Here is a 27,729-nt window from a genome sequence, read left to right on the forward strand (position 1 = left end):
AACATCAGGACACAAAAGCAAAAAACTATCAGCCGCTGCCCTTAAAGGGGAATTCCACATCGTAGTGACCCATTACAAGAGGTCACCAGTGGGTATATGTAAGTTTGGACAACCGAGGGACCCAAGACTAAGGGATTGTGATATCTATTTAGGCTTCGTTTTGGTTCTTGGAAACCCTGGTATGGCCTGACAGAGCACCATTAAGTGGTGAAGTCCATGGAAATCTGATCAGGGGCTTTAGGGCTCTACAAAATGCAGCAGAAATCGGCCTATCTCACAGAATCCTTCTAACATTATCATCAGTCTTTTTAGATGATACATGATGGTGGAATTCCCCTTTAACATTCCTAACACAAACATGTACTTTCCATTTCCCGAACTAATTCCCAAAAAGTACAGAGCGTGTCCGTCTTCCTCCTCTTGGCACGAGTGACCCAGAGTCCCCGGGTCTCATTATATCCCTCATAGGGCTGTGTTCTTCACTGCTCTCTTCTGAGCTTGAGCTGTCTGACTGTGGCCCCATGGCCCGTTCCGGATTATCCCCGCTACCTGGGTTCCTGCACAACAGTGGAGCCCCCTGGCACTGCCTCCTGTTCAGTGATCTCATGGTGCCGTTGAATGGTGCTGCCGCCATGCATTCAGCAGCCGCTTTGTCACAGGTGCACACAAGCTTGTCACAAATGCTCCATCCCACACCTGTGATAGGGGGAATAACCATACGTTAGCAGGAGTCATAGTCCTAAACACCTGCCCATATGCCCCTTTAGGAAATATGGTCATCATACAGCCCCGGTCTATGTTAGCCAGAGCAGAGAACCAATAAAAGTGTCTCCCGTTCTAGAGGACCTCATTTGAACAGATGCCATGTAATACTAAATTTCTTCTGCTGTGGTCCTTGGAAATAGTGCAATTTAGATGTGGTCCTCAGGCCAGAGAAGGTAATGCACCCTTACATCACTGCTAAATAGGAGTCCATAGAGAACCTCTGCTGGTTGTCTTCAGTTTGTCATCCAACAGGGATTACCTAGTAAAGGGGTCACCTCTCTGACATTGCGTTCTGAAAGCGGAATTTGCTTTGGCAGCAGGAGATATTTGGGGGCTCTTATCGCCTCTATTGCTTCGGCCTGTAAGATAGCTAGCTATCTGTTCAGTCCATGGCGTCTTCTCGTTAGATGTGATTGATGTCATAAAACTACAGTACATTGATATTCATTGTATGAATCAATACAGTTTAAACTCTAGTATTAAAATCTGTGAACCCTCAAACAGTAGACATAGACCAGAGTAATGGTATAAGCTAGGCAACCTGCACTCCCACAGGTTTAAGCACAAAGTGTGGGATCGGGGGGTGGAAGCTCTTGGCACCTAGGCCATCATGGCCAGTGATACATACATTGTTCTGTCAGTGCTATAAAATTGAATAGAGGGGAGTAATGATTACTGCTCAATGCACAGAAGGATGTCAAGGACCCCTGGTCCTCAGGGTCTCCACAGTCAGACACGTCGCAATCTGATATTTATCATTTATCCTGAGGATAGGTGTAAATAATTTTGGTGGGAATAACCCCTTTAACAAAAGAGCATATTATGCAGTTTTAGAAGAAGCGACTTTCTTACATGTTGGCTTGTGGTCCACGCACACGACTTCTGACCTGATGTTCCTGTCCGGTGCACAGCCGAGCTTCTTCAGATGCTCTATACAGCATTGGTGGGAGAAACAGCAGCTAATGGCAGGAACAGAAGAGAACTGGAGTAAGGTGGCACAATGTGCAATGTGATATGCATCCGGTACAATATGAAGTAATGCGTCATATAAACCATGACCAATACATTATTAAGAGTTCTGCAGTATCCTGCAAATAAGGCTTAAAGGAGTTGTCCAGTTTACATACCCTATTATTGAAGTTAATAATGGGGTGGACCTTTATCTCTTGGCCAGAGAGGAGGGCAAATATTAAGAGGGTCTCTGGCTCTGGAGGACCTGTCCTGTCCTGCATTACACAGACAACATGTTGATGTGAATGGACACTGTGTAATGCTTCATTTCTCCTGTGGTGGCGCTGCAGGAAAATCAAAGTCCAGCTTCTCCAACCTCTAGTGATCAGCTGTAATCACCAGCCCAGAAATGTAGCCTTACTGGTGGTCATTCCTCTCCATTTTCAAGATCTCTTTAATTTTACTGCTCATTCCCTCAACTGGTTTTCTTGTCAATTTGTAATTATGTTTAATTCAAAGCATTGTCACTCATACATACAGCTGGACAAGAGGCGAAAAGAAAAATCTTCCAAACCTAGGGCTTCCCTTCATAGCATACGGACATAGTTTCACACTAGCGTTAAAACCATCCTGCAGGCTGTTCTGGCAGAGGAACAGCCTGCCAGAGTTCATCCTATCCGGTATAGCTTGATACTGCCTTTCCCCACCAAAACCCATGGACTATAATGGAACTCGGTGGAGATCTCTCCTGTCTCCGACATGAGTGCTAGGATTCGGCTGGACAAAAACCGGTTCAAGCATTTGTTTTTGTCCAGCGCAATCTCGACACTCATGGTTTTGGGCAGTAGTGTTGTACTTTAATTCCAGCAGTCTGCAGCCTCCGCTTTTTCCTACCTGCAGAATTTCTGTAAATGCTCACAGTTCTCCTCAGTCGCCAAAAAAATCCATCTAGTGTAAAGCAGTAAATGGTAGAGGGGGAGGAGGGGGTTGCAGCTGCAGATTCTCTGCAGGAGCGGCAGGGGTGACAACTGATCGGCTCATAGCAGAGAGCACTGATGTCACACTGCACCTGGGAGGGCCTGCCCACATAATGAGAGATCAGTATTGGTCACCATTGGACCTTCAGCAATCAGACATGATTGGCAGATCCTAGTGATCTATACTGAGACAATCCCTTTAAGATCAGTACAAGTAAAGTGACTCATTTTATGGAAAGGAAACTGGCCTGTAATCATGGCGGGCCACTTCTGTGCCACCTTTACTGGATGCCCGTGCCGTACCTGTCCAGTACGTCTTTGGGGTTCCCAGTCCCTTCTTGTCCACAGTAGCAGCCGTATGACTCAAACTCCTCCGGGCAGCGTCCTGTCAGGCAGTACAGCATCTCCCCCAGCAGAGGTAAGTTGCTCTTCACATTCCCATCTTCCTTTACACGTTGAAAGTGAAATCTGTCACAGACTTAGAGAAAAAGGAGAAAACATCATTTCTTCCTGCCAGCCGGCCCAGGGCTTGCCTCCATGCATCGACTACTCCGGGGAATGAGGCAGTGAGCGGAATTGTATAGATATGTAAATGAGTGTTGAATGTGTCCAAGGGGCTGTACTAACCTTACTTGTGCCCAGCCATGCCCGTCTGTAAAGGAGCCCAGCACCGCCTATGTCTCCTCCTTTCATCAGCGATAGATAGCAGTAATCTCGCGAAGCGCAAGCTCGCGCATGTGCAGTGTTGGTATAGTGTTCCTTCCCTGTGCTGGCATCAGCCTCAGGGAAAGAATTGCGCATGGGCGAGCTCGCGCATCATGAGATTACGGCTATCTATCGTTGATGAAAGGAGGAGACATAGGCGGTGCTGGGCTCCTTTACAGGCGGGCATGGCTGGGCACGGCTGGGCTCCAGGAAGGTTAGTACAGCCCCTTGGACACATTCAACACTCATTTACATATCTATAAAATCCTTTTTTAAAGAAATTTAAACCACACAGCCCTATAGGACACATATATTGCGGACATGCTAGCGGCGATCTAGCTGTGCATGTCCGTATCTCTATAGCCCCAAACCTAATGACAGAATCCCTTCAAGCAATACATTTTATTATTTTTGTAGGCACAAGACGAAGCAGTATTACTAGGAAAACAAACAAGTGGGGTACTATTACTCCTGAGGGGGACACAAAGGGGGATTATTTGGAGAGCATAATAGGTCAGCAAGTATTATGAAGAGCACAAAGGGTGTATTATTACTGTGCAGAGGGTACTAGTACTGTGGGGCAAAAAGGGGGCATTATTACTGTGGGGGGAACACAAAGTGGGCATTATTAACTAAAAGGATTTTTCCAGTTTCTGTGTTCCTGAGGCTATGTCATTGATATCAGATCGGTGGGGTCCAACACCCGGCACCACCACCTATCAGCTGTTCAAGGCTCCATCCACTGTAATGTTTCTGGAGGCAGCACCTAACAGATGATTGGTATGGGTGCTGGGTGTCATTCCTACAGTGATTTGATGATATTAATGACCTCTCACGAGAATAGGTCATTAATATATACGGTATAGAAACCAGAAAACCCCTTTAAGGAGGCCCAAAGGGGACTTATTACTTGGGGAGGGATAAAAGAGGAATTGTCACTGTGGGGACACAATGGGGGCAGCTACCACTGTTATGTGCACAAAAGAGGAAGTGGAAGTACTAATAATTTGTGTGGTACTATTACTGTGTAGGGGGCACTGAGAGAGGGATCGGGGGTATGTGCAGAGACAAGTCATTGTTGGAAGAAGTTATCATGGTGGTCTGGGTCTGGATGGAGAAAAAAAGGGAAAGTAAGGGAATCTGTCAGTCACTAGATGTAAATGCGCTGCAATCACTTGTATGGCAGGCAGAGATCCTATGTAGAACTGTTATCTTGGGGGTGGCAAAACATTTGTCTTGGAGCTTACATCATATTGTACATGGTGTCTGATCTGAAGGCCGCATGGTACACAGCAGGAGAAGATGAGAAGATTGATGCATAGTTTCGTAGGAGAAGATTCACTAGTGCAGTTAGGAGTCCAGTGGGTGGTTATCTGTGACGCTTATCTCTGTATGCACAATTATATATATATATATATATATATATATATATATATATATATACAGTCATGTGAAAAAATTAGGACACCCTTTGAAAGCATGTGGTTTTTTGTAACATTTTTAATAAAAGGTTATTTCATCTCCGTTTCAACAATACAGAGAGATTAAAGTAATCCGACTAAACAAAGAAAACTGAAGAAAAGTCTTTTCAAGATCTTCTGTAAATGTCATTCTACAAAAATGCCTATTCTAACTGAGGAAAAAGATAGGACACCCTTGCCCCTAATAGCGAGTGTTACCTCCTTTGGCTGAAATAACTGCAGTGAGACGGTTCTTGTAGCCATCTACCAGTCTTCGACATCGGTCTGAGGAAATTTTACCCCACTCCTCAATGCAGAACTTTTTCAGCTGTGAGATGTTTGAGGGGTTTCTTGCACGTACAGCCCTTTTCAAGTCACCCCACAGCATCTCAATGGGATTCAAATCTGGACTTTGACTTGGCCATTCCAGGACTCTCCATTTCTTCTTTTTCAGCCAATCTTTGGTTGATTTACTAGTATGTTTTGGGTCATTGTCATGTTGCATGGTCCAGTTCCGCTTCAGCTTTAATTTTCTAACTGATGGTCTCACATGTTCTTCAAGCACCTTCTGATACACAGTAGAATTCATCGTGGATTCTATGATGGTGAGCTGACCAGGTCCTGCTGCAGCAAAGCAGCCCCAAACCATGACACTTCCACCTCCATGCTTCACAGTTGGTATGAGGTTCTTTTCTTGGAATGCTGTGTTTGGTTTACGCCAAACATGTCCTCTGCTGTTGTGTCCAAATAATTCAATTTTGGACTCATCTGTCCAAAGAACATTATTCCAGAAGTCCTGGTCTTTGTCAACTTTATCTCTGGCAAATGTCAGTCTGGCCTCGATGTTTCTCTTGGAAAGCAAAGGTTTCCTCCTTGCACACCTCCCATGCAAGTTAAACTTGTACAGTCTTTTTCTGATTGTAGAGGCATGTACTTCTACATCAACAGTAGCCAGAGCCTGCTGTAGTTCTCGAGATGACACTTTAGGGTTTTTGGAGACCTCTTTTAGCATCTTGCGGTCTGCTCTTGGGGTGAACTTGCTGGGGCGACCAGTCCTGGGCATGTTGGCAGTTGTTTTGAAAGCCCTCCACTTGTAGACTATCTTCCGGACAGTGGAATGGCTGATTTCAAAATCTTTTGAGATCTTTTTAAATCCCTTCCCAGACTCATAGGCTGCTACAATCTTTTTTCTGAAGTCCTCTGACAGCTCTTTTGCTCTCACCATGGTGCTCACTCTCACTTCAACAGTCAGGAGCACACCAAACTAAATGTCTGAGGTTTAAATAGGGCAAGCCTCATTCAACATGCAGAGTAACGATCTACTAATTATGTGCACCTGGTGTGATATACCTGTGTGAGATCTGAGCCAATTTAAGAGGGAATACATGTGAGGGTGTCCTATCTTTTTCCTCAGTTAGAATAGGCATTTTTGTAGAATGACATTTACAGAAGATCTTGAAAAGACTTTTCTTCAGTTTTCTTTGTTTAGTTGGATTACTTTAATCTCTCTGTATTGTTGAAACGGAGATGAAATAACCTTTTATTAAAAATGTTACAAAAAACCACATGCTTTCAAAGGGTGTCCTAATTTTTTCACATGACTGTGTATATATATATATATATATATATATATATATATATATATATATATATATATATAGGACAACAAACTGGACTCCTAAGACCTCTTTCACACGAACAATACGAATTGTGTCAGGATGCGTTCAGTAAAACTCGCACAATTTTGCTCGCAAGTTCAATCAGTTTTGTCTGCAATTGCATTCAGTTCAGTTTTTTCCGCGCGGGTGCAATGCGTTTTGATGCAGAAGGTTTACAAACAACGTCTCCTAGCAACCATCAGTGAAAAACGCATTGCACCCGCACTTGCTTCCGGATGCGATGCGTTTTTCACTGAAGTCCCATTCACTTCTATGGGGCCGGGGCTGCGTGAAAAACACAAAATATAGAACTTGCTGCGTTTTTCACGCAACGCAGAACTGATGCGTGAAAAAAAAATACAACTGCCATTGCGTTTAATTCTTGCTGCATACCACCATAATCATTTAGCGCCCTCTAGTAGTGGCTGCCTGTAGCCAGAATTATATCATTTATTAAGACAGACAAACATTAACTTTAAGTAAGTTCTGACTTCTGTGTAACCCCCTATATTTTAACGCCTTGTACTCCTTTTAAATCAACTTCTTCATATCCTGCTGTTATCTGCTGTGGCCGTTATACGCTTTCCATGACATTCATCCATTTTCTTCTCTATGCTATATGATATGACACCGCTATAATCAGTTCCTATGGGAGGCAGCTCCAGTGCCGAGGGCTAGGCTATGACCTGATAAAATCCTGGATTTCCATTCTGTCTATCCCTGGAGATAGTGTGATGTACGGCTCATCTGCCCCCAGTATGGTGGGGTCATACCATTCCCTGTCACTTCCAATAGACCTCTGAGACCTCCAGAAGTCCCTGGAAAGACTCTGAGCTCTAAGCCGTACATTTCCCCGAGAAGCACTTCATCGGATCTCGCTGCTGTATCTGGTATTAGAGCGTTTATATCTTTACAGCAATTAAGAGCCCAATTACTGCACTCAACTAAGTATCTGAGAGATTCCCAGGCAGAGTCTAATTAACTGCTACTGTAAGACACTCTGTCCTCAGGGAAGCAGCTCTTTCAGAGACTGGAATGTCCTCGTGTCCTTCAGTCACCTTTACTGAGCCCTGCCGTTCCTTACCCCATGGAAATATTTTGCCATGGAGGAATCTACACTAGACTGTACTGTGCTGGAGGAGCCTGATGTAGTGAAGCAGACATCTGCTGACCCCTGTGGGCACCTTCATCACAGCTGGTTAGAAACTCAGAGAGAGAGAGGCAGAGAAATCAATGTAAAGATGTGGACTGTAGGAATCCATAGTGTTACCCCCATGTTACTTACAAGAATTAACCAGGGTAACAGTCCCAAGATCTGCTGTCCAGAAAAGATCATTTAGATGCCTGCACGAACGACTGTTTAAAGCGTTTCGCTAGTTCATCGGGTGGTCGGCTACACCTTTAGATGGGCAGATTGTCGGAAAAGAGCGTTCGCAGGAACATTCGTCCCCGATAATCTGCCCGACAATTGGCACGTGTAAACCCGCCATTAGCATCGGCAGCGTATATACTTATTATGAGATAACTCCTACAGGCAGCGCCTCTACAGCGTGCGGGGTGGGTGTTAATTTCTACTACTCTGGAGCTATAAGAACATAAAACATTCTAAACTGAGCTAGCCTCCATAATTCATACTATATGTCTACTATTGGCAGCATCATCATTATAGCATGCTGGACATCAGTGGCGTGCTCTTATCGAGTCTATTACCACTTACAATCAAGATGAATAACTAACAGTCAGCATTTGGTCAGTAATCCATCAGTATTGCTGAAGCCCAAAAAAATAGGAGTGGATCCAAAACAGAGATAACATGTAAATGGTTATTTGCATATCTTCTGTGTTTTGTACCCACTCCTGCTTTTGGCTACCAAATCATAAGCCAATTCTGATGGGACCATACAGGCCTTACAGCTGCTACATAGATCTGTTTTGCTTCTCATTTTTCCTTCCTTCTGACAGATCAGAAGAAGGGTCAAATAAATTATGTCAACCAGGCCAAAAAGACAAAATAGTGCCCCAGTGACATAGTGGTGAGGTGGAAGCAGCATGAGGAGACCACCGAGTGGCCCAGTGACATTGTGGTGAGGTGGCAGCAGCATGAGGAGACCATAGAGTTGCCCAGTGACAGAGTTGTGAGTTGGCAGCTGCATAAAGAAACGACAGAGTGGCAAGGTGACATAGTGTGGAGGTGGCAGCAGCATGAGGAGACCACAGAGTGGCCCAGTGACATAGTGGTGAGGTAGCAGCATGAGGAGACCATAGAGTGGCCCAGTGACATAGTATTGAGGTATCAGCAGCATGAGGAGACCACAGAGTGGCCCAGTGACATAGTGGTGAGGTGGCAGCAGCATGAGGAGACAACAACGTGGCCCAGTGACAGAGTTGTGAGCTGCATAAGGAGACCACAGAGTGGCAAGGTGACATAGTGTGCAGGTGGCAGCAGCATGAGGAGACCACAGAGTGGCAAGGTGACATAGTGTTAAGGTATCAGCAGCATGAGGGTCTCCTCATGCTGATGTCACCTTGCCACTCTGTGGTCTCCTCATGCTGCTGCAACCTCCACACAGAGTGGCCCAGTGACATAGTGTTGAGATAGCAGCAGCATGAGGAGACCACAGAGTGGCACAGAGACAGAGTTGTGAGTTGGCAGCAGCATAAGAAGACCACAGAACGGCAAGGTGACAGTGTGCAGGTGGCAGCGGCATGAGGAGGCCACAGAGTGGCCTAAAGACAGAGTTGTGAGTTGGCAGCAGCATGAGGAGGCCACAGAGTGGCACAATGACATAATGTGGAGGTGGCCGCAGCAGCATCATGAGGAGACCACAGAGTGGCAAGGTGACATCATTATGAGGAGACCACAGAGTGGCAAAGTGACATCAGCATGATGAGACCACAGAATGGCAAGGTGACATCAGCATGAGGAGACCACAGAGTGGCATAATGACAGAGTGTGGAGGTGGCAGCAGCATTAGGAGACCACAGAGTGACCCGGTGACAAAGTGGGTGGCAATAACAATACCCGCTGACGATGGTGGGTGTAAGAAGGAGCACTTGGCCTTAGATGTGTGGCAGCATCAGAATAGTCAAAGCAAACAAGTGACCAGCTATGTACCATAAATACACACAATTTAATAAAAATACATAAATACTTTCAATAAAATAATTGCCTAAAAAGACATAATCCCAGTCCCTCTATTCCTATATGTGCAGACACATGGAACACTGATATTGGGGAAAAAAAGACAACATGAAGGGGAAGACACAGACGAAAGGACAAGAATAAACGTTTGGAAAGTAGCGGACACAATATCATCAACTTAAGTTCTACTGAGCTGAATGAGGATCAACAGAAATTATTAACTAGGGGTTTAAAATTTGCACCAAGTGCGCCTCTGAAAAAATTGGAGGTGTACATAGGCATAGATAAATATATAAACAAATTATGCTGCAAAAAGTATTTTATAAAAAATCCGATGGTGCAACAAAATCAAGGTATATCAAGTTATCATCCTGTGGATGTAAAGTTAAAATAAAAAATATACCCAAAACAGGAGATGGGGAAGGAAATTTTGGCCTTTAAGGGGGCAGTGGAAACGGAGATAAGAAAGTTAAAAATGCTAAAGAAAAATAATGGTAATTTAACAGGAGGAGATTTAGGCCCTGAAATATTTTCAACAGAATTAGGGAATAACTATACACCCCGCAGATAAGGGTGGGGCTATAGTTATTTTAGATAAGGTCAAATATGAGGAGGAGTGTCTAAGACAATTGTCAGACACAAATACTTACCAAATATTACCAACAGACCCATTAAAAAAATTTGAGGTACAATTAGGAGAAATCTGTATAGGTGCCAAAGAAAAGGATATTATAAATAAAAGTGAATATGATCTTATTATGGGGACAGCAAAAAAAATGACCTATATTCTATTGTACCCCCAAGATACATAAAGACCCTGTAAACCCTCCAGGTAGACCAATAGTCTCTGGAATCCTTTCCTTAAACTGTAATTTGTTGCATTATCTGGATTAATTCTTGCAGCGTTATGTGAAAGAAATCCCATCCTACTTGAAGGATACAACAATGGTGGTAAAACATTTTGAGGATTCAACGTATCAACCTGGGTGGATTATAGCCATGATGGATGTAGGCTCTTTGTATACGTGTATAGATAATCAATAGGGCCTACAGGCAATGTTAAAAATGTTGGCCCCAAAAAATTATCTAAAAAATGAATAAATACAATTTTTATTGGGTGGTATAGAATATATATTGACCAATAATTATTTTTGGTTTAAATCAAAATATTATTTGCAGACGACTGGTACCGCCATGGGAACCATATTCGTCCCCGCTATGCCAATTTATTTTTGGCGGCCTGGGAACAGGAAGTGATCACACCTAAGCTGGGGACGGATCTGGTGCTATGGCGGTGCTATATAGACGACATTATATTAGTATGGAAAAACACACAGGAGGAATTGGGAAAGTTTATTGAGGATTTTAACAAAAATTGTGTAAATTTAAAATTTACATCTAATATAAGTGAACATATAATCCAGTTTTTAGACATCAACATAGAAGTTAAAGACTTATATGTGTGCAACACTTATTATAAAGATGTTGCAAAAAACTGTTGTGAGGTCAAGTTGCCATCTGACTCGGTGGCTTTTAAATGTACCTTTCAGCCAGTTTCGGAGACTGAAAATAAATTGTACGTATGATGACCAATTCAAGAAGGAAGCAGAATCTATAAAAATGCATTTTTTGGGAAAAAAAAATATCCATCCAGTTTAATGGACAATTCGTTAAATCAGGTAAAAAGACTTGATAGAAGTACCTTCTTCCAGGAGAGGGAAAAAATAAATATGGAGAATTTATAAAAATTGATTTTGCCATTTAATGAGGAATATAAAAAAATCTCAAAGATCATAAATAAATACTGGCATTTATTTCTCAGAAGATAAAATACTGGCAGCAACCCTTCCAAAGAAAGCCCCAATAGTGTATACTAGGGCCCTAGTCTGGGACTACAAGTAGCCCCGACTGTAAAGAAAGAGAGAGAGAAATCTATGATTACCCCGTGGGAAAATTTAAAAGGTTTCTACAGGTGTGGCCTGTGCAGTAACTGCAAGGTGACACAATTTGAAAAAGCAACATCAATAAAGTCAAGAACGAATACATTTAAATGGGAAATAAAAGAGATGTTAACCTGTTATACAGAAGCGGTAATTTATATTTTTGAATGTCCGTGTTCAAAACCGTATATAGGTCGCACATGCAGAACCCTGAAAATTAGAATATCGGAACATATAAATAATATTAGAAAAGGGTATGAGAATCACTCTGTATCAAATCATTTCAGAATTCATCACGCAAGCAATCCGTCGGGATTAAAATATGCAGCGCTTCTGACAGTAAAAAAGGACTGGAGAGGAGGGGATTTCATGGCTAAAATGTCAAGTGAATCCAGAATGATATATGACAGGGTCGAAGTTACCTTGGAGATTGAATTCAGAAATGAAAATCTTTGGCTTTTTTATAGTGGACCGGTGGTAGAGCTTCACACAATGTTGTTGCTGTTTTTTATTAGCATAGACATTGTCTGTGCTCTCCCACCGGCCCTTGAACACCAGTATCCTGTTTGTATAGATACATCTTTATGGAATATTTAGCTTGTGTGGATGAGGTTACTTGAATATGGATAGTTTAGAATATGGAACGTTGGTTCTGTATATTAGTGTGCTTATAGCCCCAGAATGCTATGTGGAAAATATTGTAGATATATTTTCTTCTTTTTTGTTTTATGTACAGTACAGACCAAAAGTTTGGACACACCTTCTCATTCAAAGAGTTTTCTTTATTTTCATGACTATGAAAATTGTAGATTCACACTGAAGGCATCAAAACTATGAATTGACACGTGGAATTATATACATAACAAAAAAGTGTGAAACAACTGAAAATATGACACATTCTAGGTTCTTCAAAGTAGCCACCTTTTGCTTTGATCACTGCTTTGCACACTCTTGGCATTCTCTTGATGAGCTTCAAGAGGTAGTCACCTGAAATGGTCTTCCAACAGTCTTGAAGGAGTTCCCAGAGATGCTTAGCACTTGTTGGCCCTTTTGCCTTCACTCTGCGGTCCAGCTCACCCCAAACCATCTCGATTGGGTTCAGGTCCGGTGACTGTGGAGGCCAGGTCATCTGGCGCAGCACCCAATCACTCTCCTTCATGGTCAAATAGCCCTTACACAGCCTGGAGGTGTGTTTGGGGTCATTGTCCTGTTGAAAAATACATGATGGTCCAACTAAACGCAAACCGGATGGAATAGCATGCCGCTGCAAGATGCTGTGGTAGCCATGCTGGTTCAGTATGTCTTCAATTTTGAATAAATCCCCAACAGTGTCACCAGCAAAGCACCCCCACACCATCACACCTCCTCCTCCATGCTTCACGGTGGGAACCAGGCATGTAGAGTCCATCCGTTCACCTTTTCTGCGTCGCACAAAGACACGTGGTTGGAACCAAAGATCTCAAATTTGGACTCATCAGACCAAAGCACAGATTTCCACTGGTCTAATGTCCATTCCTTGTGTTCTTTAGCCCAAACAAGTCTCTTCTGCTTGTTGCCTGTCCTTAGCAGTGGTTTCCTAGCAGATATTCTACTATGAAGGCCTGATTCACACAGTCTCCTCTTAACAGTTGTTCTAGAGATGTGTCTGCTGCTAGAACTCTGTGTGGCATTGACCTGGTCTCTAATCTGAGCTGCTGTTAACCTGCGATTTCTGAGGCTGGTGACTCGGATGAACTTATCCTCCGCAGCAGAGGTGACTCTTCGTCTTCCTTTCCTTGGGCGGTCCGCATGTGAGCCAGTTTCTTTGTAGCGCTTGATGGTTTTTGTGACTGCACTTGGGGACACTTTCAAAGTTTTCCCAATTTTTCGGACTGACTGACCTTCATTTCTAAAAGTAATGATGGCCACTCGTTTTTCTTTACTTAGCTGCTTTTTTCTTGCCATAATCCAAATTCTAACAGTCTATTCAGTAGGACTATCAGCTGTGTATCCACCTGACTTCTCCACAACGCAACTGATGGTCCCAACCCCATTTATAAGGCAAGAAATCCCACTTATTAAACCTGACAGGGCACACCTGTGAAGTGAAAACCATTTCAGATGACTACCTCTTGAAGCTCATCAAGAGAATGCCAAGAGTGTGCAAAGCAGTAATCAAAGCAAAAGGTGGCTACTTTGAAGAACCTAGAATATGACATATTTTCTGTTGTTTCACACTTTTTTGTTATGTATATAATTCCACTTGTGGTCATGGCTACGGCCAAGAGATATCCGAAGAACCCTAGGGAGAGAAACCACGGGAACAACCTAACCCAGCTAGGCGTGTCTTAGCTACCTTGACTAAATGGCTTGTTGTGTGCCCTAAGCCATGATCCTGGGTAGGCCTATAAGTGGGCAAAAACCAAGCCAAGTAGGGTAGAAAAGGAACTCTAATGGCATGTGCAAACTAATCCCCAAGCCAATTGCAAGGCGTCAGGGATCTAGAGCGAAAATTCAGGGTTTATGAGGCAAGACCAGAAGGAGACCTACAACCCATCTTGTGGATGACAAGGTCAGAGACATAATGCTCAATATTGCGGATACTGCCCGAAGCGGAATGGAGGACTGGGAATACGTTGCTAAATGGATGATGAAAACCAACTGAACCTTGTAAAGTTTTGGTTCTAGTGCGAGTACTGGCAATGCCATACCCTCAGGAGATCGTGGGACTGAAACCTAACTGCATAGACTAGGCAGGAATGAGGGCCAAAAAGAACTATGTAGATAGGAAGAGAATCCTTGAATAGTTCCCCAGACAACAGCTATCTGCTAGCCGTGGTCCGCGCGTTGTTCTACTGTGTGCCCCTGAGAATTGTTTTAATTCTTGAGATGTGAAGACCGACCTACTATCTGAATCTTCTACCGTGAGGAAATGCTGGACCTTGTCCAAAACCCGATTCAACGTGGTTGTAGGGAGTCTGAGGTTAGTGCGGCAAGAAGCTATGAAGCCATAATATACAAAATGTTGTCTATGCCCTCCCATGAGTGAGGGAATGCAATTGCAATAAAGCTACCTGCGAAAATGAATTCCTGGTCGTGGTAAAAAGGCAATGACTTTGCGCGGGGACCTGGTTGACAAGATATGATCGACTACGGTCAGAGACTGAAATGCTAGAGGGAATTACTACTTGTTCCTCCTCTGGCAGGACCTGAACGAAGCATGAACAATTAAAGCAAGACGAAATATCTGCGTAAGACATGACAATGATGCTGTAGGGCGAACCAGACCAGTTTGTGGTCAAAACATAAAGTGAGCGATCAACATGGATTATTAGGAATTTAGGGAAGCAGATATGTATGTGATACATACGGGCCAAATCTGCACAGATGGACAACCAACCAGGCAATCAGCCCAGCAGGACTGAAAACAGTCATCGGGCCCCCGAAGCCATGGGGCCGAAGCGGTCATCGGGCCCCCGAAGCCATGGGGCCGAAGCGGTCATCGGGCCCCCGAGTCCATGGGGCCAAAGCGGTCATCGGGCCCCCGAGGCCATGGGGCCGAAGCGGTCATCGGGCCCCCGAGGCCATGGGGCCGAATCGGTCATCGGGCCCCCGAGGCCATGGGGCCGAAGCGGTCATCGGGCCCCCGAAGCTGTCATCGGGCCCCCGAAGCCATGGGGCCAATTTTTTTATTTTTATATTTTTTCCAAGAAATTATAACTATAATAAGTGACCTGAATAAGGTGCAGGTGAAAATAAACCATGAGCCTGACCGATGTGGCAGGCGATACCCAAGATAAACTACGTGGCCTGAACAACATGCAAAGCGAAATATCATTAGAAACAAGACCTGACCGACGTGGAAGGTGACCCCCAACTGCATGACCTGAAAATACGAAGGGAAATGTGACAGAAAATGGAGATAATAACGGACATTAATTAAAATGAAACCTAAAATAACATGAGCTGGCAAGCAGGTAAAGATGTGAGCCATTCAAAACCAAAAGCATAGCTGCACAGGTGGACAGACAGCCATTGGTCGGACCCCTGAAGCCATGGGGCCGAAGCAACCACCAGGGGCCCATGGGGCTGGGCAGCGAACCTTAAGAATTGAGGACGGCTGGGGAAAAGATTGGGGCTTAACCCGACAGGTTTAGTAATCAACCGGGACTCGATAACCTAGAAAGACAAAGACATGGGGTAAAGCTTCTTAATGAAATGAGGCTGAAATGAACCGCAAGTACTAATCTGTAAAATATAAATGACCAAAAGAAAACTTCTGAAAGGTGTGCCATGGAAAATAGTATCAGATGGCCGTATGACCTACCAATGTCGATGACAATTGTGAAATCCTCTAAGCCAGGAGCCACTCCAGCGAGTCTCTTATGGCGGGAGCCATGCGTGCGAGTCTCTTATGGCGGGAGCCATGCGTGCGAGTCTCTTATGGCGGGAGCCATGCGTGCGAGTCTCTTATGGCGGGAGCCATGCGTGCGAGCCTCTTATGGCGGGAGCCATGCGTGCGAGCCTCTTATGGCGGGAGCCATGCGTGCGAGTCTCTTATGGCGGGAAGCCATGCGTGCGAGTCTCTTATGGCGGGAGCCATGCGTGCGAGTCTCTTATGGCGGGACCCTGCGTGCGAGTCTCTTATGGCGGAAAAAAGTATCAGATGGCCGGGCGAACTACAAGTGTCGGTGCCAATCGTGCAGGTCTATAAGCGAAGATCAGCTCTTATGATTATTTTTTTTTTTTTTATAAAACAACTTATGAACCACCTCAACAGCAAACCTGGAACACTAACCAGCCTACAACCATGTTGTACCACTACAAACAAAAACAAAACATGAAAACGGTCATTGGCCCTGGAAGCCATGAGGCGGTCAGTCATAGGGCCCCCGAAGCCAGAGGGGATGAACGTTCGGTGACGATAAGTAATTAAAACGTAAGCCGGATCTGATGGGATATGCAGAGGCTTGAATGATTGGATTGGCTAGAAGGTGGCCTAAGGAACATAACTGCCAACAGGCGTTGGAAATATAGACATTAGAAATCCGAAGCACGTGCGTACATATAACACTAACCACCGCGAACCATAAAACGTAAACATGAAATTGAAACAGAGATGGGAGAAAAACAAGAGCCTGAGGCGATGCAAGTTCGCTAAGAGAAGTCTCTTATCGTGACAAACAAATGAACAGCTTGTGAAAACATAGCAGGAAACTTACTCCTATTGTCCCACTGACCTCCGCTGAGGAGCTGTTTGGTGAACTGGGGCAGGAGACCAATCTGAGTGAATACGAACCAGAAGTAAAAGGAGTGAATATGAACCAGGATTATAGAACATCCAAAAAAAAATTAAAATTCTCCCTGAGGTGAACGGAAAAGTAGGCCTATGGAATGTGACAGACCACCGAGGAAAGGAACGTAAGCCTGAAAAGAACGCAGTTGTGTCTGTTAGGAGAGAGGTACCAGAGCGGTGGGTGCAGACTGCCCCGGTGAGATTATTGAGTAAAACCATGACGTAGCAATGAACAGGAGAATGCAGCTTTGAGTGGGAGCAGAGTACAACACATGATGTAACAACAAATGGGTGAATGCAGCTTTGGATGCGAGTGGTATCTGAAAAACATGGTATGGGCGCAGCTCCGAGTATGGGTAGCGCATGAAAAGCATGGTATAAAGCAGACGTATAAATGCAATCTGAAAGTGAGCAGAGTATTGACGTGATGTGAAGGCAGACACGTGAACGCAGCTCTAGTAGTAAATGGAGTATAGGACAAGATGTAAAAGCAGACATGCGGACGCAGCTTTGGATGTGAATGGAATATTAACTTGATGTGACAGCAGACATGGAAAGCGGCTTTGGTGAGTGGGGTATACCACCTGGTGTAGCCGTAGAAGTGTGAACACAACTCTGGGTATAAGCAGAGCATGAAATTTGGTATAACAGCAGCTCTGGTTGTGAACGGAGCATAACATAGATGTAATAGCGACGTCAATGCAGTTCTTGAAATGGGCCTGGAAAGAACCTGTAGTAGCATAGGACGTGCGAACGCAGCTCTGGGTGCGAGTAGAGCAAACATGATATACCGATAGACGTATGAATGCAACTCTGGTCGTGGGTTGAGTGCAAAAAATGATTTGACAGCGTAGTGTGAATGCACCTCTGAGTGTGGCAGAATGAAATTGGTAGAATAGCAGCTCTAAATGTGAGTGGAGCATAAACATGATGTAACAGTGAACGTGAATGCAGCTCTGAAACAAGCCTAATAAGAACATGTTGTGACAGCGGACGTGAAAACACAGCTCTCACAGTGAGCAGAGAAAACATGGTATACCAGTCGACACATGAACGCAGCTCTGATTGTGAGTGGAGCAAGATGTGAACACCAGGGTGGTGTGTCCAGAGCATGAAAACGGAGTAACAGTAGCAGCTATGGCTGTAAGCTGAGTATACAACATGTAATAACAGGTGTGTAATACGGATCCGGCCGTCGGCTGGGAACGGAATGAGATGTAACAACCAACAGGTGACGTGAGCTTGAATGTGAGACCAATCTGAGTGAATACGAACCAAGAGTAGGAAAGTGCAGGACAGTAAGGACGTGCGGATGCAGCATAAGACATGAAATAAAAGCCGAAAGTGTAAATGCCGCTCAGGATAACAGCGGAGCATGAAAGTGCGGCAGGGTTTTTAAGTACATGGAGCAGTGAAATACGTGAAGTCTAAAGATGGTGGTAGCGGGGGTGGGGGGAGACACGTGGCAAAGAACAGCTACAGCAAGAGGCCTAAACAATAAATGCTGCGTCCGATCTCCAAACAGGATGTCACGTGCAGCCCGGGTAACTCTTCCCTTACAGCAAACCGGCTGAAGTAACTTTTCATACGAGACGAACAAAGCGAAGTGAAACTTGTAAGATTTATAGGAACCAACTCCTATTACCAACAAACAAAGGTGAAAAGAAATAGAAGTATTTAGGCCCCAACGAGCAAACCTGAGGTAGCAGATTCTGAGGCGAAGCCTCCCGTTCGCTAGCAAAGTCGGTTCCGACCGGCCAAGAGAGACGGCCCCGGCCCAACCTACTTACGTAGAATGGCGCGTGCATGCTACGGTAGCAGAGAGCAAAATAACGAGCTCCATGCTGCAAAGAAAGACTCCTACCACCAGAGAAGCTAGTCTGCTAATGACACCCAGCGGCAGCTGTGCACCTGAAAACACCCGCCGGGGAGTGAGTGCACCTGAGAACACGCCCCCAGGAGTGAGTGCACCTGAGAACACGCCCCCAGGAGTGAGTGCACCTGAGAACACGCCCCCAGGAGTGAGTGCACCTGAGAACACGCCCCCAAGAGTGAGTGCACCTGAGAACACCCCGCCGGGGAGTGAGTGCACCTGAGAACACCCGCCGGGGAGTGAGTGCACCTGAGAACACCCGCCGGGGAGTGAGTGCACCTGAGAACACCCTCCGGGGAGTGAGTGCACCTGAGAACACGCCCCCAGGAGTGAGTGCACCTGAGAACACCCGCCGGGGAGTGAGTGCACCTGAGAACACCCGCCGGGGAGTGAGTGCACCTGAGAACACCCGCCGGGGAGTGAGTGCACCTGAGAACACCCGCCGGGGAGTGAGTGCACCTGAGAACACGCCCCCAGGAGTGAGGGTGTGGCTCGTATATGAAGAGCGTCCGCCCCTCCCACAAATGACTAATCCGCCTTACCAACATGTGTTAATTCATAGTTTTGATGCCTTCAGTGCGAATCTACAATTTTCATAGTCATGAAAATAAAGAAAACTCTTTGAATGAGAAGGTGCGTCCAAACTTTTGGTCTGTACTGTATATTAGTTTGTTTTATTATGTAACACTATATTGTATGCTGTATATAATAATATAACTAAATAATTTATATGTAACATAAAAACGCATAATCTGAATGGCTATATATTAGACATGATCCAGTCCCAGAGTTTGATCATAGATACCGGTAAAGCAAGATCCGGTACATGTTTTAAGAGGATTATCCAAATTAAAAGTTTGATCCAGTCCCTCATTCACGAATTTATACCACTGAGGAAGAAACCTTTTTTTCGTTTTGAAACGCGTCTGGTAAAAGTTCCGATAGCGATATCTTTCAAGTCTACCGGTATAAAGGAAACAACAACAGGAGGACCTATTATTCTCTGGATTCACATGAGTGATTGCCATAAAGTAGTTTTGGCGTTTTCCAGCTACCACTCCGCATGCACATGACGAGAGGTCCACAAGTGAGACAACACCGCTAGCCGAAGGACAGCAAGTCCCAGCAAAGACAAAAGGTCGGTAACATCGACAAGTAACATCTAGTGGGAAACAGAACTTCAAATCATAGAAGCAGCGTTGTCTGCCTATGTAAGTGACACTCGCATAAGAAATGTGGATTTAAAAACCTGATTGATTGACTTGCTTCCCTGCAGGACAGGGTGAATTAAACCCATCACAGGGTTAATAGTTTCAAGCTTTAATCTATAAGTTTGAATGTTTAAAGATCGATACGGACATTACTATTGATTCCTATTATTAGTGCGAGAGCTCCGCACATATAGGAATAGAGGGACTGGGATTATGTCTTTTTAGGCCATTATTTTATTGTGAGTATTTGTTATGTATTTTGATTAAATTGTGTGTATTTATGGTACATAGCTGGTCACTTGTTTGCTTTTTCCAATTGATGAGCTAAGTGGTTTAGCGGACCGGGCTATACCGTGGTGAGCGCTTGTGTTTTTTCTTGTGTGTGAATAGTATCTGAGGCAGGTAGCCAGAAGAAACCGGTCTCTTTTGTCAAAGTGTTGGTGTGGCACCATGGATGATCTACTCTGATGCATCAGGCATGGGTGTTTCAAAATCCTTGCTGATCCACACCTGATTCATCTTGACAAAGGTTAGTTTCTCCACATTTTGGGTGGGCAGGCGAGTTCTCCTGGGGGTAACTATGGCCCCGCCGCACTAAACACCCGCTCTGATGCCACACTACTGTCTGGGCAGGACAGCTTTTCCAGTTGCGGCCACAAATACATTTTGGCTGCGAAGTAGTCCAGCGGATCTTCAATGTGGGGTGGCAGGGTGCTGTCCAAGTATGCCACCACCTGCTGGTTCAGGTTCTGCTCCAAGTGCTGCTGGTGAGTAGTTTCTTCACTAGGCGGGTAAAGAAAGCTGCTCATCAGCGACTCTAGACTCAAGTTGCTGCTGATGGAGCTCGTACTGCTCCTAAGCAGCCATGGCGGTGGAACATGAGCGCAGAGGGCCCCCCGGTCAGACCTGCGAGAGGATGGGCATTGGCGCACATAGGCAGCGGCTAACTGACTACATAGGATGTCTCTATAGAGGGAGTGCAGAATTATTAGGCAAATGAGTATTTTGACCACATCATCCTCTTTATGCATGTTGTCTTACTCCAAGCTGTATAGGCTCGAAAGCCTACTACCAATTAAGCATATTAGGTGATGTGCATCTCTGTAATGAGAAGGGGTGTGGTCTAATGACATCAACACCCTATATCAGGTGTGCATAATTATTAGGCAACTTCCTTTCCTTTGGCAAAATGGGTCAAAAGAAGGACTTGACAGGCTCTGAAAAGTCAAAAATAGTGAGATATCTTGCAGAGGGATGCAGCACTCTTAAAATTGCAAAGCTTCTGAAGCGTGATCATCGAACAATCAAACGTTAGATTCAAAATAGTCAACAGGGTCGCAAGAAGCGTGTGGAAAAACCAAGGCGCAAAATAACTGCCCATGAACTGAGAAAAGTCAAGCGTGCAGCTGCCAAGATGCCACTTGCCACCAGTTTGGCCATATTTCAGAGCTGCAACATCACTGGAGTGCCCAAAAGCACAAGGTGTGCAATACTCAGAGACATGGCCAAGGTTAGAAAGGCTGAAAGATGACCACCACTGAACAAGACACACAAGCTGAAACGTGAAGACTGGGCCAAAAAATATCTCAAGACTGATTTTTCAAAGGTTTTATGGACTGATGAAATGAGAGTGAGTCTTGATGGGCCAGATGGATGGGCCCGTGGCTGGACTGGTAGAGGGCAGAGAGCTCCAGTCCGACTCAGACGCCAGCAAGGTGGAGGTGAAGTACTGGTTTGGGCTGGTATCATCAAAGATGAGCTTGTGGGGCCTTTTCGGGTTGAGGATGGAGTCAAGCTCAACTCCCAGTCCAATTGCCAGTTTCTGGAAGACACCTTCTTCAAGCAGTGGTACAGGAAGAAGTCTGCATCCTTCAAGAAAAACATGGTTTTCATGCAGGACAATGCTCCATCACACGCGTCCAAGTACTCCACAGCGTGGCTGGCAAGAAAGGGTATAAAAGAAGAAAATCTAATGACATGGCCTCCTTGTTCACCTGATCTGAACCCCATTGAGAACCTGTGGTCCATCATCAAATGTGAGATTTACAAGGAGGGAAAACAGTACACCTCTCTGAACAGTGTCTGGGAGGCTGTGGTTGCTCCTGCACGCAATGTTGATGGTGAACAGATCAAAACACTGACAGAATCCATGGATGGCAGGCTTTTGAGTGTCCTTGCAAAAAAAGGTGGCTATATTGGTCACTGATTTGTTTTTGTTTTGTTTTTGAATGTCAGAAATGTATATTTGTGAATGTTGAGATGTTATATTGGTTTCACTGGTAAAAATAAATAATTGAAATGGGTATATATTTGTTTTTTGTTAAGTTGCCTAATAATTATGCACAGTAATAGTCACCTGCACACACAGATATCCCCCTAAAATAGCTAAAACTAAAAACAAACTAAAAACTACTTCCAAAAATATTCAGCTTTGATATTAATGAGTTTTTTGGGTTCATTGAGAACATGGTTGTTGTTCAATAATAAAATTAATCCTCAAAACTACAACTTGCCTAATAATTCTGCACTCCCTGTAGAAGTTCAGTTTGTCCACTCTCTCTCTCTCTCAGCTGGTGTAAAAAGGCCCCCATTTTGGACTGGTAGCAAGAGTCCAACAAGGTGGAGAGCCAGAAGACATCCCTATGCCGAATGGTGACAATTCGGCTGTCACTACCCAAGCAAGTCAGCATGCATCGGGCCATTTGTGCAAGTGACTTGGAGAGACTCCCTGCCTCCATCTCCACTGCATGCTGCCACGGTGTGTCTGGGTCCTCTGCCTCGTCTTCCTCATCTCCCTTTTGCTCCTCCGGCTGCTCCTGCTCCTCCTCTCCTGTCACCTGTGTAAAAAAACTACCCATTTCACTACACATTGCTTGTGCTCCAATGTCCTCCTCCTCCTCCAGTTCAGCCCCCACAGGGCTCATGTGCTGTGAGATATAGGCACCACATCTCTAGTCCCATGACCAGCCAGATTTACCAGCATCTGTTCTAGGATATAAAGCAGTGGAATGACGTTGTTCATCCCATAGTCCTGGCGACTGACAAATAATGTCCTCAAAGGGCCTGAGCAAATGGCAGGTGTCACGCATGAGCTACCACTGACTAACATTGAAGTTACACAGGGGAGTACCTATGTTCACCTGTATCATCAAGAAATCGTTGATGGCCTTTCTCGCTTCGTATAGTCGTTCCAACATATGGAGGGTGGAATTCCAATGGGTGGAAACGTTAGGGGATGCTGTTCTGCCGCTGCAGCTCAAGAAGGGTGTGCTTGGTGGTGTACGAGTGGCTGAAGTGCATGCAAAGTTTCCTGGCCATTTTTAGGATGTCTTGCAGATGGGTGGAAGACTTCAGGAACCGCTTGACAACCAGATTGAACACGTGTGCCATGCAGGGCGTATGTTCTTCCCGTTGTCGCCATAAAGTTCAGGAAGCGTTGGTTCCACATGCATGCTGGGTCCACTCTGCCTTTTACCATTTTTGGAGCCATAATGGCCTCCATTACTTCCAATGGATGCAGGTACCAACATGCATGCCGAGCCCACTCCATACCTCTCCTGGTGCCAGGCGGCTTCCAATGAATGCAGGTAGAGCAGGCCACAGCTTTATACTGAAACTAATTAAAATCAGCCTATGGGGCAGACAGGCTAATCAGGAGTGCCACACCTCCAGCTCTGTAAATCTGCAAACAAAAAGGGGGTTAGTCAGCACATCCCAATGCGCAGGTGCGCGCTGCCATGGCTAAAAACATAGAGAAAAAAGACAATGCAACAGCACTCTGCAAACCAAATAAAGTACAATAATGCCATAGTCACAAAAAATATTCAAGTGCTAATGCTACACTTATTTTGGCACCAAAAATTTTAAAAGGCAGAGTGGACCCAGCATGCATGTGGAACCAACACTTAGTAGTATTTTGTGTTAGGTTCCCGTCTTACAGAGATCGCCTTGGCGTTTGGCAGACGGGCCCAAATGGTTTTGTACAAAATGCATTTGCCAAGCATCTCACTTTATAAAATAACCGTAGCAAATAATACTTTTTTTCCCACTAATACACCCAAAAAAAGGCTGTAATTTTGTCACTTCACCGCACAGAGGCTAATAAGTCTTTTTTTTCACTAATACACCCCAAAAAAGGCTTTAGAACATAACTGCACCGCTGAACGGCAAATAAGACATACACATTTTTCTAGTAATAAACCCTGTTAATGGCTGTATCACACCGCACTTGCACCCCAATAATAAGAAAGGTTTGCTGGATTTACAGAGCTGTATAATGGCAATTTGGATCGGCAGTCAGTGCAGCGAGGTGTAATAGGATTGTTCCTATTACCGAGGCTGTAACCTCCCCGACTGAACCCTGTTAATGGCTGTATCACACAGCACTTACACCCCAATTACAAGCAAGGTTTGCTGGAATTACAGAGGTATCATCTATTGCAAACCTAAAAGCAGCAGAATAATTTCTCCCTATCCTTTCTCTACACCTAGAATAATTTTTCCCTGAACTTGGAAATCGTTTTTTCAGCACAATGAAGTCTTTCCTAGCACTGTTCCTAGCGGCTGCTGACGTCTCTCCCTGCACTAAGTACACTGGAAAATGGCTGAATCCAAGATGGCTGAGGCTATTTATAGAGCTGTGACATCACAGGGCTGGCTGGCTGCTGATTGGCTGCATGCATGGCATTGTGGGTGATCCCGCCTTCCCAGAGTTCTTTCTCCATGTCCTCACACGTGCAGCAGCCATTTTAGGAAAAAATGTGATTCGTTACCACGAAGCGCAAGGAAATTCGGATTTGGTGCAATTTGAATTTTTCCTGAAATTTGGATCGAATTCCACTTCATCAACTTCAATTTGCTCATCTCTAACCACTATATAGGGGCACCTGGCAGCAGAACTATTTATGGGGGGGGAGGCACAGGACAGCATAACCACTATATAGGGGCACCTGGCAGAAACACTTTTTTATAGAGAGCACAGGACAGCATAACTCCTATACAGGGGCATCTGGCTGCATAACTACTATATAGGGGGCACAGGGCAGCATAACTACTATACAGGGGCATCTGGCTGCATAACTACTATATAGGGGGGCACAGGGCAGTAAAACTACTATATAGGGGGCACCTGGCAGCAGAACTCTTTTAAAGGGGGCACAGGACAGCATAACTACTATATAGGGGACACCTGGCTGCATAACTATTATATAGGGAGCACAGGACATCATAACTAGTATACAGGGGCATCTGGCTGCATAACTACTATATAGGGGGTACATGGCTGCATAACTACTATATAGGGGCACAGGCCAGCATAACTAGTATACAGGGGGCACCTGGCTGCATAACTACTATATATAGGGGTACATGGCTGCATAACTACTATATAGGGAGCACAGGACAGCATAACTACTATACAGGGGCATCTGACTGCATAACTACTATAAAGGGGGCACCTGGCTGCATAACTACAATATAGGGGGCACCTGACTGCATAACTACTATAAAGGGGGCACCTGGCTGCATAACTACTGTATAGGGGGCACCTGGCTGCATAACTACAATATAGGGGGCACCTGACTGCATAACTACTATATAGGGGGCACCTGACTGCATAACCACTATACAGGGGCATCTGATTGCTTAACTACTATACAGGGGGGCACAGGACAGCATAACTACTATATAATTTCATGTAATGCAGGGCTGTCTGTCTCTGGCTAGCTGTATGTGAGCGGATACACACTGCCCCGGGGTAGTGGGGGAGGTTATCTGCATTCTGATTGGTCCTGCTAGTTCATGTGAGGAGAGCAAGAGGTTATGGGAGGTGAGGGAAATACAGGATGGCAGTGCAGCAGAGGCCGTCTTAGGAAGATGCTGAATTGGAGGCACAGAGAGCTGGGGATTCGCTGACTACAGACATCAGAAAGGTAAAATTAGCTGAAACATAAAGCTTCATGAATATCTTCCCTTCAGCATCACATATGTTAGGAATTTCATTTTTGGTAATGAAATGGCAGTTACACTTTAATGAGACAAAGAAAGTTACATTTTATGAATTCTGGTAAGTGGGGGCGTTAGCTGTGTGGCTCCTGGTAAAGTGCTGTGCATCGCTAACCACACTTTAGGGTCTTGTTAGTGATTTACCAACAAAATATGTGGAAAATGTTTTTCTCACCTTGTTCCACTGATTCACTTTCTGTTAATGCAGAGAGAGGTGACACCACTGATCTTAATGTACTTTCTTCAACGAGCTTGAATCCCGACTCTGCGGATCATAGGTTATGTTAATGGTATGCACAAGATTGATTAGGACCGCCACCCCCAGCATGCACTGTGCACACTATGCAGATTTATTGTATGCACTTATATAGCTCTGCTATATTCCACAGCACTTTACAAGCATTAGCATCAGCTGTTCCCATTGGGGCTCACAATCAAAAGGTCCCTATCAGTCTGTCTTTGGAGTGTGGGAGGAAAGCGGAGTATACGGAGGAAACCCGCGCAAACACAGGGAGGACCTACAAACTCCATACAGATGTTGTCCTTGCAAGGCACCAGTGCTAACCACTGAGCCACCATGCTGCCACAGACAGACAGAGTTGCAAGAAAAATTACGTGAACCTTTTGGATTTACCTGGATTTCTGCAGTGGTCTGATTGAGCGCAGTCGTTCATGACATTTACTAAACACATTAAGTAAACATCCACAGTGCAGGGAGTTAAAGTAAGTGAACCCTTGACTTTATTAACTTGTAGATCCCCCTTTAAAAGCAATTGTCTCCACTAAATGCTTCCTGTAGCTGCAGATAATAGTTATACAACGTTGTTGAGAAATTGTAGAGAATGTTTCAGTTCATCAGACTTTCTGGGATGCCCTCCGTGCAACACCCTCTTCAGGTCATGCCACAGCCTCTCGATAGGGTAAAGATCAGGACAATGATTTGCCAATTCCAAAACGCATATTTTCTTCTTTTTCAACCATTCTATAGATGATTTACTTGTGTGCTTTAAGTCATTGCCTTGTTGTGCCACCCAGCGTCCCTACAACTTGAAGTCAAGGAAGCTACCCTTATGTATTCCTGTAAAATGTTTACATACACCATATAATTTGTTGTTCCCTCAATACTCACAATGCATCCAGGCCCTGAAGCAACCCTAAACCATGATGCCCCCTCTCCACCAGCCCCAAACCATGATGGCACCTCCACTATCCCCAAACCATGATGGCACCTCCATTAGCCCCAAACCATGATGGAATCTCCAGTAGCCCCAAACCTTGATGGCAGCTCCACCAGCCTCAAACCATGATGGCACCTTCACCAGCCCCATACTGTGATGCCCCTCCACCAGCCTCAAACCATGATGGCACCTCCACCAGCCTCAAACCATGATGGCACCTTCACCAGCCCCATACTGTGATGGCCCTCCACCAGCCCCAAACCATAATGCCCCTCTATCAGCTCCAAACTATGATGCCCCTCAATCAGCCCCTAACCATGATGCCCCTCCATCAGCCCCAAACCATGATGGCCCCACCACCAGTTCTAAATTATAACACTCCCTCCATCAACCCCAAACCATGATGCCCCCACCAGCAGTCCAAAATCTGGATGCCCCCTCTACCAGCCCCCAAATCATGATGCTATCTCCTCCAGTTTCAAAACATGATGCTCCCTGTACCAGCCTCAAGCCAAAATGCCCCATCATCAGCTCCAAACCATGATACCGTCTTCACCAGCTGCAGACCATGATGCTCACTCCACCATGCTT

The 27,729-nt window shown here is 45.0% G+C and overlaps 1 protein-coding gene across 1 annotated transcript in view; it reads right to left on the reverse strand.

Annotated features, from left to right (window-relative positions):
- Positions 1–379: 379 nt before the first annotated feature.
- The window catches only part of OC90 (otoconin 90), a 70,257-nt gene continuing 42,907 nt past the window's right edge, over positions 380–27,729 (reverse strand). The window contains exons 10-13 of the mRNA XM_044293684.1: positions 26,136–26,225; positions 2,997–3,171; positions 1,618–1,724; positions 380–696 (exon numbers count right to left, since the gene is read on the reverse strand). Of these exons, the coding sequence (XP_044149619.1) occupies positions 380–696; positions 1,618–1,724; positions 2,997–3,171; positions 26,136–26,225 (689 nt within the window). The remainder of the gene's footprint in view (positions 697–1,617; positions 1,725–2,996; positions 3,172–26,135; positions 26,226–27,729) is intronic.

This window comes from Bufo gargarizans, chromosome 5 (genome assembly GCF_014858855.1).
Source record: "Bufo gargarizans isolate SCDJY-AF-19 chromosome 5, ASM1485885v1, whole genome shotgun sequence".
NCBI lineage: Eukaryota > Metazoa > Chordata > Amphibia > Anura > Bufonidae > Bufo > Bufo gargarizans.